The 18213-nt window shown below is 38.2% G+C and overlaps 1 protein-coding gene across 1 annotated transcript in view; it reads right to left on the bottom strand.

The window, feature by feature from the left end:
• Window positions 1-18213, bottom strand: part of ANKFN1 (ankyrin repeat and fibronectin type III domain containing 1) — a 354546-nt gene that overhangs the window by 142694 nt on the left and 193639 nt on the right. The window contains exons 4-5 of the mRNA XM_058445882.1: window positions 11100-11301; window positions 7995-8205 (exon numbers count right to left, since the gene is read on the bottom strand). Coding sequence (XP_058301865.1) covers window positions 7995-8205; window positions 11100-11301 — 413 coding nt within the window. The remainder of the gene's footprint in view (window positions 1-7994; window positions 8206-11099; window positions 11302-18213) is intronic.

The following is an 18213-nucleotide window of genomic DNA, read 5'->3' as shown; positions in this document are numbered from 1 at the left end:
CTTGTATAGTTTTCCCCTACACTGAACAACCAGGGTTGTTCTGTGAGATCAGCAGAATTCTGCAGAAATGACACTAGGTCACTTCTGAGATTAGGTTATTCACATCACTGTTAATTCCACCTTGGCTGGTCTCTCTTTCTCTCTTTCTCAGATCATTTTCTCTGGGGGAAGCCAACTGCCATGTCATAGAATAGCCATATGGAGAGACCCATATAGCAAGAAATGTGGGGCGCATGCCAGTACCCACTATGAGTAAGCTCGGAAGTGGGTCCTCTGGCTCAATCAAGCCTTAAAGTGACAGCAATCTCATGGGGTCACATGAGATTGTGACTGAGCCATAACCATCCAGCTAAAGCCATTCCCAGATCTCAGACTCACATGAGACAAACATTTACTATTTTTAGTTGCTGTTTTGGGGGTAATTATTACATAGCAATATATAATAATACAAGTTAGGTACAATTATTATATCCATTTTACAAATGAAGAAATGGGGCCACAGAGAGGGTAAGGAATTTTCCCACAGCTACAAAAAGATGTGGGATTGGAAGCCAGAACTCTGACTCCAGAAATTTAATTTTTAGCCTTTTCTAAGGGTTTAATTTAAAAACTGCACCCCAAACAATTCTATTGTTGTGTTTATGTTAAAACTCATGGGGAAAAGTCTGCATACCCTCTAAACTGATAACAATGGATATATTTTGGGTTTTGGGGGAATGGGAACCTAGATTGTGTGTGCATGTGGGGATGAGTTGGGTGGGCTATCAAAGATACCTTTTAATGTTATCTATAATCTTTTCATTTCTGACAAGGAGAAGATATTCTATGTTGCATGTATATTTAAAAATTTTTTAAAAAGAAAAAAAAGATGGCTATAAAACAACATGAATGAACCTGGAGGACATTATTCTAAGTAAAAAAAGGCAGACATGGAAAGACAAAATGGATGATCTCACTTAAATCTGGAAATTTAAAAAGTCAAACACATAGAAACAGAGAGTAGAATAGTGGTTTCTATAGGCTAGGGGTGGGGAAAATAGGGAGATATTGATCAAAGGGTACAAATTTTCAATTAGAGGATGAACAAGATCTGGGGATCTAATGTACAGCATGGGTGGTGATGGATCTGTGAATTAATTTGATTATGATAATCTTTATACAACATATGTATATCAAGTAGTCACATTATATACCTTGAATATATACAATCTTGTCAATTAAATATTTTAAAGCAAAAAACCAGAAAAATGCAACTATCAACTCAAAGAACAGGTGACACGAACTTAGGCTTTGGCCACCTGGTGTTTAAATAATTATTTGAAAACATAAAAAAGATCAATGAGCCCGATACTAAGTAAAATCATTCTTTTCATAAGGGATAATATATTCACACCCCTCAAAAGAAATAGACTTGGGATTGATTCAATTAAATTCAACTGAGTGTCTACTGTTTACTGGGGATTCAGTAATAAATGAGAGAGGTGCTGTCCTTTGGAATTTATGTTCTGTTGCAGAGGAGATGAAAATAAGCAAATAAAAACATTGAGAAAAATCATAAGTGCTATGCATAAAATGACAAGAGAGTGATGTGATGAGAAAATGTCATTTTAGACTTTGGACTTGGTGAAAGCCTCTCTTGAAGATGTCACATTTAAGCTGAAATGTGAATGTTAAGAATGATTTGACCATGTAATGAACAAGATTAAAAGCATCCAAGCATTCCAAGTAGATGGAATAGCCAGTACAAAGGCCCTATGGTAAGATAGCCTGGCACATTCCAGGAACAGAATGGAGGATGGTGTGTGTGAGCAGTGCGTAGTATAAGTTGAGTTTTGAGGAACAGATTTGTAAGTTAGGGTGAAGATCTAAACCCCGATTTTAGTGAAGCAGAAAAAAATATTGAGGGCTTATTATAGAGACCTAAGGCTTGTTCTTTACATATTCTTATTGGCTGCAAATCTTTGTCCTTTGAGGGTGGATTTGATTTCAGGAAATCTCTCTAAATAATTTGAAGCAAAGTCTGGCGAACACAGAGGGTGATGACGCTAGGCAATGCTGTTTTGGAACAAAAATCAGGTGTGACTCTCAGCAACTAGTCAGATTTTCTCATAAACTGACTCTGAGGACAATTCCAAAGTGTTCAGAGCAATGGCAGCACTGTTGGAGCAAGTGTGGGGTCTCCCAGGAGGACCATGTGGAAGGATAACATTCGCTTGGATTGTAGACTTTCTAGTGTGTTTGTTTACATAAAACCAGCCTCATTAGTTTATAGTCACACCTCTTAGACATGGCCTGACCAGTCCCAGCACAAACACGAACCCCTTACTACTGCAGAAATGAGTGGTGCATCCTGACAAGACTGCCAAAATTGTAACACTGGTGTCTGCACCACACTCAAATGACAGCAATTCTATAATTGCATTTTACGAAGTAACTGGACACAACAAATTCTGAGTGACACTTTCTAGTTCCACAGGCACCATCTGAGAGAAAGTGAGAGGGAGGCATTCACCAAGAAATGCAGAGGGAGAGGAGAGGGACTAGAGAGAAGGAGAATGTAGCTAAGGGAAAGGGCAGAAAGACTGAAACTAAGAGGTATTCCACCGTTCTTACTGGTCTATATAATTAAATAGTGCAAAAATAAAACAACTAGGCTACATCTACAATCAAATTCTGTAACAATGTCTGGAAAACAGTAACAGTGTTATTAACAACAAAAGATACCCCAAAGTTTAAGTTACTGGAAGACTTGAAGGTTTTTTTCCATACATTCTGTGTATACGCATGTGTGTGTGTCTGTGTCTGTCTATGATACACATAACGAATGTATATTTGCACACTAAGACTTGACATCTGTGTCTCCCAGTAGCATAAGACAGGGCTGTCACAAAGGCTAAAATTTCAACTGTAATTTTCTGAGCATCTACTATGTACTAGGTACTACAGTCAAAGAATGAAATAAAATCTCTGTGAGTGACCAAATTTGTACACAATAGGCAAAAGAGCTAGTTTCTTTATGATTACAATCTACAGGGCCTTAATGGCCATCTCAGAAAGGCAAGACTCCCATCGATGATTCAGCAAATTCCTAATGGAGGCTATTGGTTTGAGAGTGGGGGCAGAATATAAGTTAGTCAGAAAAAGGGAGGGGTTATATATACAGAGACAACAAGTCTTTCTTTGATAGCAGTTGTTCAGTTGAGCATGAGTCATAGCGACTGGGATCCTAAGTGTATGAAATAGTCCATGGCACACCCGTGGGTGCCCTGTGGTGCCTCTATACATTGGCTTTCCTAGTTGCAGTCCTTTCAGATTCGGTGGCTGTTTTCCTAAGCTCAGCACATCAGTCTGCAAGAAAGTACTTGGGACTCTACTTCAATAATGGCTGATTGTTTTTCTGCAAGGAAAGAATATTACTTTGTGCTGTTTGCAAAAAAGGTAGGAGGAAAAGAAAAAAGTCATCGAATAAAGATAGTAGATTCATCTAATAAGTAGGCTGGGGTTCTGTATACATTTAACTTCAGAGCAGTGTGCAAGTTTAGATGGCCGCTTCTGGGATTTTTCTGAGTGAGGAAACATACATGGTTGAGTTTCAAGCTATGCATATAAATAACACATCCATGTGGCTCTGGCTTTGAAGGGATCAAGATAGAAGACAGGCCTGACCAATGGTTTAGGAGTTAAGTCCCTAAACCCTCTGTGTCACTGTGATTCCTGTTAAGAAATGGGGAGAACTACAGAGGATGTTCTCCTGAATTGTGTGAGGATACTTGGTTGGCATAGTGAAAAGAATACTGGGCTAGTTTTCAGAAGAGAATACACAGAGAAAGAGAAGAAAGAATATTAACCTTGTTAGAAACCCTGGACTCTGCACTCTGCTTTGAAATATGTAATTGTCGTTAGCAGAGGAGCAGATGGAGAGCCAAAATAGGGAGTTAATTGAGCATCTAATGTGTAACAGTGAGTATGCCGAAGCTTTCTCACAAACAGCAAGGCAATTAATACAGAGCTGGGTTCAAATCCTGACTGCACCACCTATTAACTTTGTTGTGTTGGGATAACTATCTGACCTTTAAAATTCCAATTTCTTTATTGATAAAGATGAAGAAAACAACTTGTCCCTCACAAGCCAGTTGTGAGGATCAAGGGAGATGATGTAGACAAAAGCATTTTCGTAGGTGTGAAACACTCTAAGAGCTTCAGTCCTCGTCGTTATTTTTCCTCTCTTATATATCCTGCCTCTTTGGCTTCTGGGGAACAGTTTACAGCAGGTGTTTGCTTATCTGGTTCTGGCTGGCAGGCTGGTTTTTCTCTTGGGCTTGCTCAAACTCATGTACAGAAGCATTTCTGCTTCTTTTGTATTTGATATATAAAGTGAATTACAAATGCCTGAAAACACTGTTTTTCTGTCCTGCCTCTCTCCAGCAGGACTGACACCTTAGTGCACACAAGAGAACAAAGAAATACATCGTACGACTTTAGCAGACAGTAGAAAGGGAGAGGTGCAGGGGCCCAGAGGCCACGGCCCTCCATATTGGTTATGTGGAAAGGCAGTGAGTTTGTGTGGAAAGATTCCAGGTGTTGGCATCCTACAGATTTGGGCTTGAGTCCCTGGCATCCCTATTCATTTGCTGGATGCGTGACCTTGGGCCAGTCAGTTAACTTCTCAGAATCACAAGTTCCTCCTCTTCAAAATGGAGTTAATGACTTTATCCTGTAGGGTTAGTGTGAAAACCAGAGATGTTGTATGTGGAGACTTCATAGGTACACAACCAATACTGCATTGCCATTTTTACGCATGTGAGTCTATATGTGGTAGTATCTCTTTGCCTACTTAGGTAGCCAAGGTGACTGAGGTGTCATGTTTCCTGGAGGCTGAAACCTGGGTTTATCTCCCGCCATTTGTCCTTTACAACTTTGTGATGGTAACGTGGCTATCATTCTAGAGAATAGAGAGGAAAACCAGGGATCTCTTGAACAAATTTGCTTTTGGTTTAAGTAGATATTTAGTACTTGAGTTCTTTTATAGAGGTTTAATTATGCACAGGGGGCTTTGGGAGGTAGGGCTTTGGGAGGCAGGGAGTCTTACTGTTTTCACAGAAAATGCAGAGTTCTTTGTAATGTCACAGGTAAGTGAGTAGGACTAATGTTTCATCCAGCCCAGTGCAGGATGGCCATGGCAACATCTGGATGAATGGTCTCCTTGTTCCTGTAGAATGGGGCTCAGTCTGCATTCTCCATGTTCAGACCCTCTGATTCTCTCTCCACACTTCTCTCACTGGATCTTTGGGACAGACGTTGTTGCAGAATAAACCAGAAGGCAGCAAAGATGCCATTTCAATTTCTTCCATCCTCATTCATCATCCTTCCAAATCCTCCAGTTCCACTAAAAAGGGGCAGCACTTTGACTATAGCGCTCTTTTGAAGAGCTCAAATCATACTGAATCCAGATCTTCACTGTCTCTGACATGGATGTGGTGAGCTTAGCATTTTTAAAATAAGAAATTTTCTGATACAAGGATCTGCTTTTGTACCTAGTCTTTGGGTGGTGGCGATTTATGAAATTTAGGAGCAGCGATGTGACCTCTAATTATATATTTGCTTGCTTCTCTTTCAGCCTTCTGGGTCTCACCACTTGGAAGTAAGTGAATCAGTATTAGTGAAACTAACAGTTTGATGAGTTTACTTTTTTCTTTTAGGAAACATAAAAACAGTGGCTCACAGCCATTGTGGTCAATGGGTCAGAGAGGTTTCATTAAGGGGAATGTGAGTGCCTACTTCATAATGTTGCTGTGAGGATTAAAGGAGTCAATACATGGAAAGCGCTCAGAAAGGTGCCTGACACAGGGTGAGTACTGCATGATATTATCCCATCCACTCCTGGGCAGGGTCTGCCATTGGCCCTAGTGCAACTTTCTTCCCCAAGTACTATCAGCTCTACTTCAAAATACATCCGGAAAGAAGCCAGTCACAGAAGACCATATATTATATAATTCTGTTACATGAAATGTCTAGAACAGGCAAATCTATAGAAACGGAAGGTAGGTTCATGGTTGTCAAGAGCTGAGAAGAGTTGGGGAGGTTGGGGAGTGATAATAGTTAAATGGTATGATGTTTCTTTTCAGGGCGATGAAGCTCTAAAATTGACGGTGGTGATGGCTGCACAACGCTGTGCATATATTAAAAACCATTGAATTGTATACTTTAAATTGGTAAATTTTATGGTATGTGAATTGTATCCCAATAAAGCTGTTAAAAATATATCCAGAATTCTGACACTACTCAACATCACTGTGATGTTTGTTAGTCCAAGCATCCAGTCTGTCACCTGGACCACTGAAATGACCTTGTAACTGGTCTTCTCAATTTCACAATTACCTCACCACTGTCTCTTTTCCATAGAGCACTGTAGTGATATTCTAATGTAAATCAGAATATGTCATTTACCTTCCTAAATTGCTCCACTGCCTTCCCATCGTACTCCACAATCAATGTTGAACACTGACCATGGCCTCAGGGTCCTGCCTAATCTGGTCCCTGTGACTTCTCCCTCAATCATCATTCTCCCTCTTGCTACTTTACTTTGGACCCATTGACTTTTTTGTTCCTCCAGTATGTCAGTCTTACTCTTGCCTGCCTCAGTATCTTTCTATTTGCCGTTCACTCTGCTGAGAATTTGGCCTCCACATCTTCTCATAGTTCATTCCTTCATATCATCTAGAATTCAACTCAAATATCACCACATCAGAGAGGCTTTTCTTGCCCAACCCTATTTATGTATTCATTTTTTAATTGACATAGTGTAACTGCCCATATTTATGGGGTACAACTGGATGTTTTCATATACATATATGTTGTATAATCATTAAATTAGGTATTTAGTGTATCCATCACCTTATGCATTTATCATTTCTTTGTGGTGAGAACATTCAAAAGCCTCTCTTCTAGCTACTTTGTAATACACAGTACCTAACTGTTAACCATTCCAACATCACCCTACTGTGCCGTAAACACCAGACAGTCCTCCTACCAAATTGTCAAAATTAAAAATAGAACTACCATATGATGCAGCAATCCCCCTACTGGGTATATATCCAAAGGAAATAAAATCAGTATGTTGAAGAAATATATGCATCCCCATGTTTATTATGGCACAATTCACAATAGCTAAGGTGTGGGATCAAGTTAAGTGTCTATCAATAGATGAATAGATAAAGAAAATGTTGTATAAGCCAAGCAAAGAAAGATAAACATGGCGTGATGTCACTTACATGTGAAATTTTTTTTAAAAAGTTGATATCATAGAAGCGGAAATTATAGTGATTACTGAAGACTGAGGGGTGGGGATTGTGAGAGATTGGTCAATGGGCACCAACCCTAATTAAAATAGTCCCTTTCCTATCAATTTTTAGCCACTTATCCATTTTATTTTCTTCACAGCATTTATCACTATTATTTTGAGTTTGTATTTTTTCTATTTACTTCCTTATTGGAAGTCTTCCCAACAAGCATGTAATTTCTATGAGAATAGGGATTTTTGTCTTGTTTGCTGTTACATTCCTAGCACCTAGAACAGTGTCCTGCACTCAGTGTTTATTGAATGAATGAATGAATGAATGAATGAATGAAGCCACTGCATTGACTGTGGATACAAAACAGAAACACGCAAATGCTCATTCTTCTATATATATCTCCTATTATATATCCTCACTTGGAGTATGTCACATATTTTAAAGCTTGTGATATAATTCTTAGAAGTCCTTTGGGGGTTCCTTTTTAATGCCATTCAGCATATTCTATTTAGAAAAGAACTTGATGCTTAGACCAATAAATGCTGTCACTATTTGCATGAAAGTCCATGAAAACATCCAAAGGCTATCAGAGTCTATGCTTAGTCAACCATTCCTGCTCTGAAAGTCAGCAATGGCTATTTTGGTGGCATAAGGCTGGAATCTGGCTCTAATAGTACATGTGTTTATTCTCAGGTTACTTACAGTGTGGACTTTCTCGGGCCCCTGTCCTCAGAAGGATCCTTGCGATGGGCACATTGTTGGTCATGATGGCAATATCCAGGGGTGTCAAGCCCTCGCTGTTAGGTGTGTTGAGGTCAAGTTCTTCTGGTGTGTACTGATACAGGAGGATCTGCACAGCATCCATGTCCTGCTGTTCAACTGCCTCAAACATGGCTTCATTGCCCTGGAAATTCTAGAGAGGAGCAAAAGTAGATTAGCACGATTTCTTAAACCAGTGTATCTTTGTAGCTTAGCTCTTTTGAAGTTTAAAGACTGTTTCAGGGACTGCATGTCCACTTATAAGTGGAATAACTACAATTTATCCCAAGGTCTCCAAAGTAAACACTCTGTTGGACTTGCCCTCCATCATTTCTAATGGACATTGAATAGATGCACTGAGAGGATACAGGACAGCCTGGCTGGGCTGTAGATAAGAGCAAACCTCAGCTTTTCTCAAACCAGTCTTCTGAAAAATACTCCAATAATTCATTTGGCTGGGCATGGTGCCTCACGCCTGTAACCCCAGAACTTTGGGAGGCGGAGGTGGGAAGATGACTTGAGGCGAGGAGTTTGAAACCAGCCTAGCCAACATAGCGAAACCCCATCTCTACTAAAAATATAAAAATTAGCCGAGTGTGGTGTTGGGTGCCTGTAATCCCAGCTACTCCAGAGGCTGAGGCAGGAGGATCACTTGAACCCAGGAGGCAGAGGTTGCAGTCAGCTGAGATTGCGCCACTAAACTCCAGCCTGCGCAATGGAGGGCGACTCTGTCTCAAAAAAAAAAAAAAATAATAATAATAAATAAATAATTAAGAGATGTTCTATGAAGGAAATAGCATGTGGTCAAATCAATCTGATAAACATTAGATTAAACCAAGTGTACCCCATTACTTCCCTGTAGGCTTCCTCAGGGTCTTTAATAATTTTAACATGTATTTTATTGCATTTGCTTTGACTACTCCTGGAATAGTGTTCTACAGAACACAGTTTGAGAAATGCTGGCATAGGTTATGTTAGCACAGGTAGCAGTTATGGCTAGCTGGAAATTGAGAGTACACTTTCTCTGTTTTTCCTCAAACTCACCCCTCCCTCTGCATCTCCAGCCTCTACATTGTCATCCCGTATCTGGACCATGGCAGTGACCTGTCTGCTGCTAGTCTTGGTCTCCCCCAGCTCTCACTCTATACTGATACAAGAATAATCTTCCTAAAATATACATGTTACATGTTACTTCCTTATTTCCAAATATCTACTAGCTCCACGCTGCCTGTGGGTTGACAGTTTCTAAGCCCTGAGACGAGGAGTCCAAGTGGTAGTTTTCAGGGAGGGTTTCAATGGCTGGATGGCAAATTAGTTTTGGGTCTCATGGGACCAGAGTTGAATATTCATAGAATACAGTTCACTTGTAGAAAAAAAATAGCTTAAGAAAATACGGCTCCTTTGAAAAGTTCTTTCAAAGGATTAATAGTAAACAAAGGAGAAGAACTCCGGAATTCTTTTAGGTACATATTTCTTAGCACATGGGAGAAGACCAACACACGTATTATTTACACATCTATCTGGTATCTTCACCAAGAGTTGCTTGGTCTTTAAAAGAGTTGAAATACCACTGGTTTTAACCTGCATAGGGGTCACCTGATTAACATGTGGAAGATCTCCAGTGACCAAATGTTTAGGTGGTCAGGTTTTATTTTTAGTCTCATTAAAAATCAATTCTCCCTATCAAAGGCTGCAGGTCAGCTTTAGCTGTGTACATAACACAAAATTGAAATTTGAGGAAAATACAAAGCTATTATGCAAATGCTTGTTTTGACAATGGGGACCCAGGGAATAAAGCTATTTTGGTATGCAGTTTTCTTTGCTACAAGACAATCTGCTGAATGGTAAAGTGTTTTATCGACATTCTGCTAAACTGAAGAGCCTCTGTTGCTTAGGCCCCAATTTAACCACAGCCAAGTCCTCCCAAAAGATGAGTTTGAAATGAGAAAACATATTAGAAAACAAATGAGTTCAAAGTTAAAGTGCCACCCTGTCCACAGTCGTGTATTTGTTTTTGGCTCTTAGTATTCCTAATTTCTCATGTGCCATATTCACTCTCACTCTTAAGTCATTTCCTCCTCCAAGCTTTTGTTGGCAAACTTTGGCATGCTTCTATCTGGAAAGGCTAGGACTCATTTCTGTTTTAAGAGCAAACAAATGGTGCCATTACTCCCTGCAAAAATCCCCTTGCTAAGCATGTTAATATTATGCTCTCAGCTTTTACTGAGGGCCATTCTGAGAAACTGTTATATGAGAATGCGTGTAACATCATCAGTTCCACTATTTACGCCATTCTGTATTACATAACTCACTATGACATCTACAAGGTCCAGAGGACTGAGCAACAGGTGAATATTCATTCCTCCTGATGGACTGAGACATTTTTAGTTATCAACAGATGGGATGCTATAACCAATTGTGTTTCTTTTTCTGCTTTGACTTTCTGGGAAGTCAGAGATGAATGTAATGATAAATTTCAGGTATAGGTACTATATTTGCCTAGATTTTTTGATATATCTATTTTTATTCTTATACCCAATATTTTCTTTTCCTAGTTTTTTTTTTTTACATTTTTCCTTTACTTTCCTTCCTTCCTCCTCTCTCTCTTTGTCTATCATATAATACATGTGCATTCTTTGGATTCTATTTTGAATGCCTTTGGAAAGAATGTATGGTATACATTAGAAATAAGTAATAATATTATTATTTGAATGAACACTGGAACTCGCAGAAAGCCCATTTAACCTGAGACTTCATATTTGTCAAGCTGCTCTTTTTTGAGGTTTATTTATTTTTTGGTGTAGTAGTGAAATAAAAATTAAGGGAGAAGAAAAAGAACCACAAAGAAAGGGAAATAGCTCATAATCACTCAGACTTTGTCTAACAACATAAATATGTACAGTTACTGCCTTAACTGACTGTATCCCAGCATTTATAAAATTGCAAGCATCAACTTCTGAAGTAAATGTGAATCATCTTAGAATATCCTTAAACCCAAACATAACTGAATAAATCAAACTGACACAAGAATAAAAACAGTTTTGTTACCACTGAAGTCTTCCTGAGACTCAGCCGATCAGTTCTTGTCCTAAAATAGGCCTCATCGAAGGAAGAGTGGCTCCCCTTCAGTTTCTCAGAGAGGTTCCTGTACAGGCGTTTGGCTGCGTTGGGAGATGAGGGAGCACTTTGTTTTTTTGACTGACAGAGATGTAAATTTTGCATCTGTTGGGTCATTTTCACACGACAATTCCTAAGAAGAGGAAAGTCTGATGTTATATCTTTTACACCACAAATTATAAGTTGACATATAATTTTATCATCTCCAGTCAGTATCTGGAATCCAAATACAATATTATAGCTGGTAGGGACCTTAGAGATTATCAGACCCAACTTTTTTATGTTTTAAATGAGAAAGCTGAAACTCAGGGAAAGGAAGCAGCTTATTCATGGCCACAGAGCTAATTGGTGGCAGGAATGAAATGACAACCTCCATTTACTATATAAACATATTCATTTACATACAGACATATATATGATTGAACCTTGACTCAAGTCTTTACTTCTCTATCCCAAGTGAGGAAGTGTCTCTCTGTAACCTAGGGGGTCTATTCAATTCCTCTTGGGTATATATAATTGGGACTTTTCTACTTATATCCCCCTAGATGCTGGCTTCTGTTGGGTATATAAGAAAGTGTGGCTCTGTCTCAGATGGATAGACACAAGTTAACTTCTGCATAGCCCCAATCTCTTGAGGTAGCAGTTAACTTGCCTCTGTCCTCTGTCCATCTGAGGCTTGGTGAACTATCCCAGTACTCAGAAGCTTGGGGAATTTGTACCCATAGATCCATCCCTGCTCACCCCAGATACCCTGCCTGGGGTCCACCAAGGCATTCGCTACTGGCATTCTTCAATTAGTACTTGACGGTTGTTTCAGAAATCTCTAACGAGGTCCTCACCAATGTCACAACTGAAGTGAGTTTCCAGATCAGCCATGCCATTCAAAAGCCACCCACAATTACTTTGGGTATTGCTCTTGAAATTTTGATGCTATCAAGGCCCTGGCTGCCTGGCATGTGTATATGTATTGGATGAACAAAGGAATGAGAAAAATAACTAGCCATGGTAATTATGTGCAAAGTGTCTCCCTGGTAGAGCCACTGATGCACTGGGCCCAGCACTCTCTGGGGCATGTCACTGCCTTCTCACCACTTCCCCTCAAATGTTTTAAATTTAATTTTTAAAATTGGTATATAATAAATATACACATTTTGGGGTATATGTGATAATTTAGTACATTCATATAATTTATAAAGATCAAATCAGTGTAGCTGGGATTCCCATCACTTTAAATATTTAGGAGCCTAGTATATAGGAAGACTCATAGTAGCTAATATTTTTGTTGTTGTAGGCATTCAATAGGTAATTTAGAATAAATGAGTGCACATATGAAAGTCTATTATATTTAATATACCAGAGAACTACCCAGCAGTTAATTTCATCCTCATGCCTTTGAACTGGGTTCCATGTCTGCTAGCACAAACTAACTTTGATTCACTTTGACTTTAAGAAATGGAGATTCATCTTCATTAGATTGTTAAATGTCCTCAAGCTTTTTTTTTTTTTTTTTTTGATTTCCAGCTTTTAAGTTCATGGCTACATGTGCAGGATGTGTAGGTTTGTTACATAGGTAAATGTGTGCTATGGTGGTTTGCTGCACAGATTATCCCTTTACCTAGGTATTAAGCCCAGCATCCATTAGCTATTCTTCCTGATGCTCTCCCTCCTCCCAGCCCGCACCCTCTGACAGGACGCAGTATGTGTTGTTCCTTGCCATGTGTCCATGTGTTCTCATCATTCAGCTCCCACTTATAAGTGAGAACGTGTTATATTTGGTTTTCTGTTCATGCATTAGTTTGCTGAGGATAATGGCTTCCAGCTTCATCCATGTCCCTACAAAGAACATGATCTCATTTCTTTTTATGGCTACATAGTATTCCATGGTGTATATATACCATATGTTCTTTATTTAGTCTATCATTGATGGACATTTAGGTTGATTCTGTGTCTTTGCTATTGTGAATAGTGCTGCAGTGAACATATGCATGCATGTATCTTTATAATAGAATGGTTTATATTCCTTTGGGTGTATACCCAGTATTGGGATTGCTGGGTCAAATGGTATTTCTGCCTCTAGGTATTTGAGGAATCACCATACTGTCTTCCATAATCGTTGAACTAATTTACACTCCACCAACAGTGTAAAAGTGTTTTGTTTTCTCCACAACCTGGCCAGAATCTGTTGTTTTTTGACTTTTTAGTAATAGCCATTCTGACTGGTGTGAGATGGTATCTCATTGTGGATTTTATCTAATGATCAGTGCTGTTGAGTTTTTTGTATGTTTATTGGCCACATGTATATCTTCTTTTGAGAAGTGTCTGTTCATGTCTTTTGCCCACTTTTTAATGGGGTTGTTGTTTTTTCTTATAAATTTATTCAAGTTCCTTGTAGATGCTGGATATTAAACCTTTTCAGATGCATAGTTTGCAAATATTTTGCCCCTTCTATAGGATGTCTGTTCACTCTGATGATAGTTTCTTTTGCTGAGGCACCTTTTAAGTTTTGTCTGCAACTTCCTTCAAGACAAAAGGACTTCCTAGATCCTTTTAAGGTTGTCCTGCTTAGTCAATCTTAGTGATGTCCTGGAGGCCCTACGCAGTTTTAGCTAAATGGACATATTTACATTTGGAAGGATGATGCCAAGCATTGTCTGTAATGTGTACGTATGTGTATGTTTTTATAAATCTTTAATAACCTTCTCGAAAGTAGAAATGGAAAGGGAGGTGATTTGGCATCTTTTTTCTTCCATCTACAAATCCTTTACCTTTGATTCAATAGCAAATAGGGGGTTTTCTCTAACTTATTTTTTTCCATTCCCATAAAAATTCCAGATTCATATGCAAGCTGGCTCACATGGGGATTGCCTTAACCTCTATCTTTCTGCCTTCTGTCTCTAGCTTTTTCCTTCAGCATTAATGCCCCAGTCAAGCCATCTGTTTTCTCTACATCATTATTGTTCCCAAAATAACTCTACATTCTTTTGTATCTCCCACAATGCCCAGAAGTTCAGTAAATAAATTCTTGTCTATTGATCAAATTCCAGCTACTTGCCCTCTAACTGATGACACCTACCCACATGGCCCCTTTTGTCTTTGCTCATCTTCCATCTGTTCCCTTCAGTCAACATAGGTTGACTTTCTCTGTCTCTCTGACTTCCTTCTCATCCACCCTCAGCTGTCCCTTCCTTCCAGGCTATTCTAAAGCTGTTTCCACTTTTCTAGCTTTCATCTATCATTATGTTTTCTTTTTCTTCTCTATATTTAAAATTTTGTCAGATAAGATGGTGAGAAAGCCAACTTTCTGTTATTTGTTATTACAAGTATGTATGACCCTCCCAACTAATTGTGCTCTTAAATTTTTACCCTTATGGAAAGAGACAAGTATTTGAGAATCAGTGTAGCTTTAGTTTTGGAATTTGACCAGACCCAGTTGGAATCTTGATATTGTTACCTACAATCTATGTGACTGTGGGAATCTTATTTCAATTCTATGAGTTCATTTCATCATTTATAAAAACTCTTTTTTTCTAGAGTTATGAAGATTAATGAACAAGTGAAAGGTACCTATTCTGTTTTGTGCATAGTATCCACTCAATAAATAGTAGAAATTATTACCTTAAGTCTTTTTCTTAAAATAGAGACACCAAAGTATATCATAAAAATTAAAGTAGTTTTATTGCTTGTCTTAAATAATGTCTTGAAATTAATTTCATGTACTCAAGTAGAGACTTCTGTATGTTTGTTTATAGTAATGTATAATAAAACAGATACAGGAAGTAGAAACTTCAAACTATTAGAGGGAAGGGCGGAATAAATAATCTAAAATAATTTAAAAATTAAAAAATAAACAAACATAATAAATAGAAAATGTAAAATGAAGTTGTAAGGTTAATGTCCTAATATTTTCTTTTCATAAATGATGAAATAAACTCAGGGAATTTAAATAAGGTGCCCAAAGTCATAGAGATTGTAGGTAACAATATCACAATTTCATTTGGGCCTGCCAAATTCCAGAACCAAAACTATAGGTTGAATATATCTGTGTGCACAATATATCCAAAAGTTTACTTTTCCTAATAAAAGACAAAGACTCTCCAACTGGGATTCCTAAAAAGCCATTTAAAATGGTACACCTAAATAAACATTTCACATAAAGATTGAAAATAAAAAAAAAATAGTATGTCAATGGGAATGGCAGAGAAAGGACTTCCAAAAGTGCTTTTCTCCATAAAAGCAAAGAGAACCATGGCAAAAATAGCTAAAATTAACTTTTTCAGGATCTGGAAAATTAAACAAAGGCTTGCAGCAATCCAGGATGCCTTTATTCAAGAAAAATGACTGAATTTAGTAAGAACCGCAAGCTTTGTGGCATTTTAACTTGCCCTATTCCCATCTTCTCCAGCTCTGTGGCAGTCTTGGAAACCAACAGTTTACATTCATCATAAAAGCAGTGGCCTGTCCCATCAAGTAACCATTGACTTTCTTGGCAGAATTAGAAAAAACTAATTTAAATTTCATCTAGAACCAAAAAAGAGCCTGTATAGCCAAGACAATCCTAAGCAAAAAGAACAAAGCTGGAGGCATCATGCTGTCTGACTTCAAACTATACTACAAGGCTATAGCAACCAAAACAGCATGGTACTTGTGCCAAAACAGAGATATAGACCAATGGAACAGAACAGAGACCTCAAAGTAACACCACACATTTACAACCATCTGATCTTCAGCAAACCTGATAAAAACAAGCAATGTGGAAAGGATTCCCTATTTAATAAATAGTGCTGGGAAAACTGGCTAGCCATATGCAGAAAACAGAAACTGGACCCCTTCATTACATCTTATACAATAATTAACTCAAGATGGATTAAAGACTTAAATGTGAAACCCAAGACCATAAAAACCCTAGAAGAAAACCTAGGCAATACCATTCAGGACATAGGAATGGGCAAAGACTTCATGACTAAAACACCAAAAGCAATTGCAAAAAAAGCCAAAATTGACACATGGGAGCTAATCAAGCTAAAGAGCTTCTGTACAGCAAAAGAAACTATCATCAGAGTGAAAAGGCAACCTAGAGACTGGGAGAAAATTTTTGCAATCTGCCCCTCTGACAAAGGTCTAATATCCAGAATCTACAAGGAACTTAAATAAATTTACAAGAAAAAAACAACCCCATCAAAAAGTGGGCAAAGGATATGAACAGACACTTCTCAAAAGAAGACATTTATGTGGCCAAAAAACATATGAAAAAAAGATTATCATCACTGGTCATTAGAGAAATGCAAATCAAAACCACAATGACATACCATCTCATGCCATTTAGGATGGCAATTATTAGAAATTCCTGAAACAACAGATCCTGGAGAGGATGTGGAGAAACAGGAACGCTTTTACACTGTTGGTGTAGTTTAACTATTGTGGAAGACAGTGTGGTGATTCCTCAAGGATCTAGAACCAGAAATATCATTTGACCCAGAGATCCCATTACTGGGTATATACCCAAAGGATTATAAATCATTCTACTATAAAGAAACATGCACATGTATGTTTATTGTAGCACCATTTACAATAGCAAAGACTTGGAACCAACCCAAATGCCCACCAATGATAGGCTGGATAAAGAAAATGTGGCACATATACACCGTGGAACGCTATGGAGCCATAAAACAGAATGAGCTCATGTCCTTTGCAGGGATATGGATGAAGCTGTAAGCCATCATTCTCAGCAAGCTAACACAGGAACATACAACCAAACACTGCATGTTCTCACTCATAAGTGGGGTTGAACAATGAGAACACATAGACACAGGGAGAGGAGTATCACACACTGGGGTCTGTCAGTGGGTGTGGCCAAGGGGAGGTAGAGCATTAGGACAAATACCTAATACATGCAGGGCTTAAAACCTAGATGATGAGTTGATAGGTGTAGCAAACCACCATGGCACATGTATACCTATGTAACAAACCAGCACATTCTGCACATGTATCCCAGAACATAAAGTAAAATTAAGAAACAAACAAACAAACAAACAAAAACAGTAGCCTGTCAGCCATTGTAAGGGGGCAGAATGGGGTTGTAGCTCCTTTAAAATGCCACTTCCAGATAACTGTCATTATTTCACCTGTCTGGAGGTTTTCTAGAAAATCCTACTTGCAAGGCTTATCTTTATTTGCTCTGACTTAGAGCTCACCAAGGGCTAATAGCCTTTTCTTCTGTTTTTGTTTGTTTGTTTGTTTTTCCAAAAACAAAGATTAGTAATTGTTTAACAATAGTTTAGCTATGTTAGATGGGGAATTAGATGTCCATAGAGGGCTTTGAAAAACTCTGTCATTTTCCGGAGAATCTAACAGACTACAGGGCTGGGAGCATGCTCAGAAAAGACCTGAAAAGATCCTAAAATCTCATCTCTCTCTGACTTCATGGCTCTGCAAGCAGGAAGTGAAGACTATAGTGGTATTTTCAGCTGCCTGGCTGAGTATTGAAGGTGTGCCCCAACACACACATGCAGAGCTCTTCAGCAAAAACTAGGATGCTTATCAGTTCTAGGCATTTAAGGAAATCTCTGTTCAATCATTAACTCACCACTAAGATAACCAAGTAGCAACTTCAGTAGCCACATATGACAAAAAAATACAGGTTTTACAAATTTAATTCTGAAAAATCATTAAACAACAATGAATACTGGGGAGGAGGGGCAATCTAGTTTCCAGAGTTGCTACATCATTAATAAAATGCTTAGTTTTCAAGAAAACTATGTATGAGGCATGCACAGAAACAAAAACTATGTCCCATACCGAGGAAATAAAGCAGTCAATAGAAATGATTCCTGCGGAAGCCCAAATATTGGACTTACTACACAAAGACTTTTAAATTATCTATTTTAAATATGTTCAAAGAACTAAACCATACCCAAAGAAATAAAGAAAATTCTGAGAATGATGTCTTGCCAAATAGAAAATATAATAAAGAGATAGAAATTATGAAGCAAATCAAGAACCAAATAGAAATTCTAAAATTTAGAAGTACATTAACTGAAATGAAAAA

The sequence above is a fragment of the Hylobates moloch genome, unplaced genomic scaffold (genome assembly GCF_009828535.3).
Source record: "Hylobates moloch isolate HMO894 unplaced genomic scaffold, HMol_V3 SCAFFOLD_10, whole genome shotgun sequence".
Classification (NCBI taxonomy): Eukaryota; Metazoa; Chordata; class Mammalia; order Primates; family Hylobatidae; genus Hylobates; species Hylobates moloch.
This window is presented reverse-complemented; position numbering and strand designations above follow the sequence as displayed.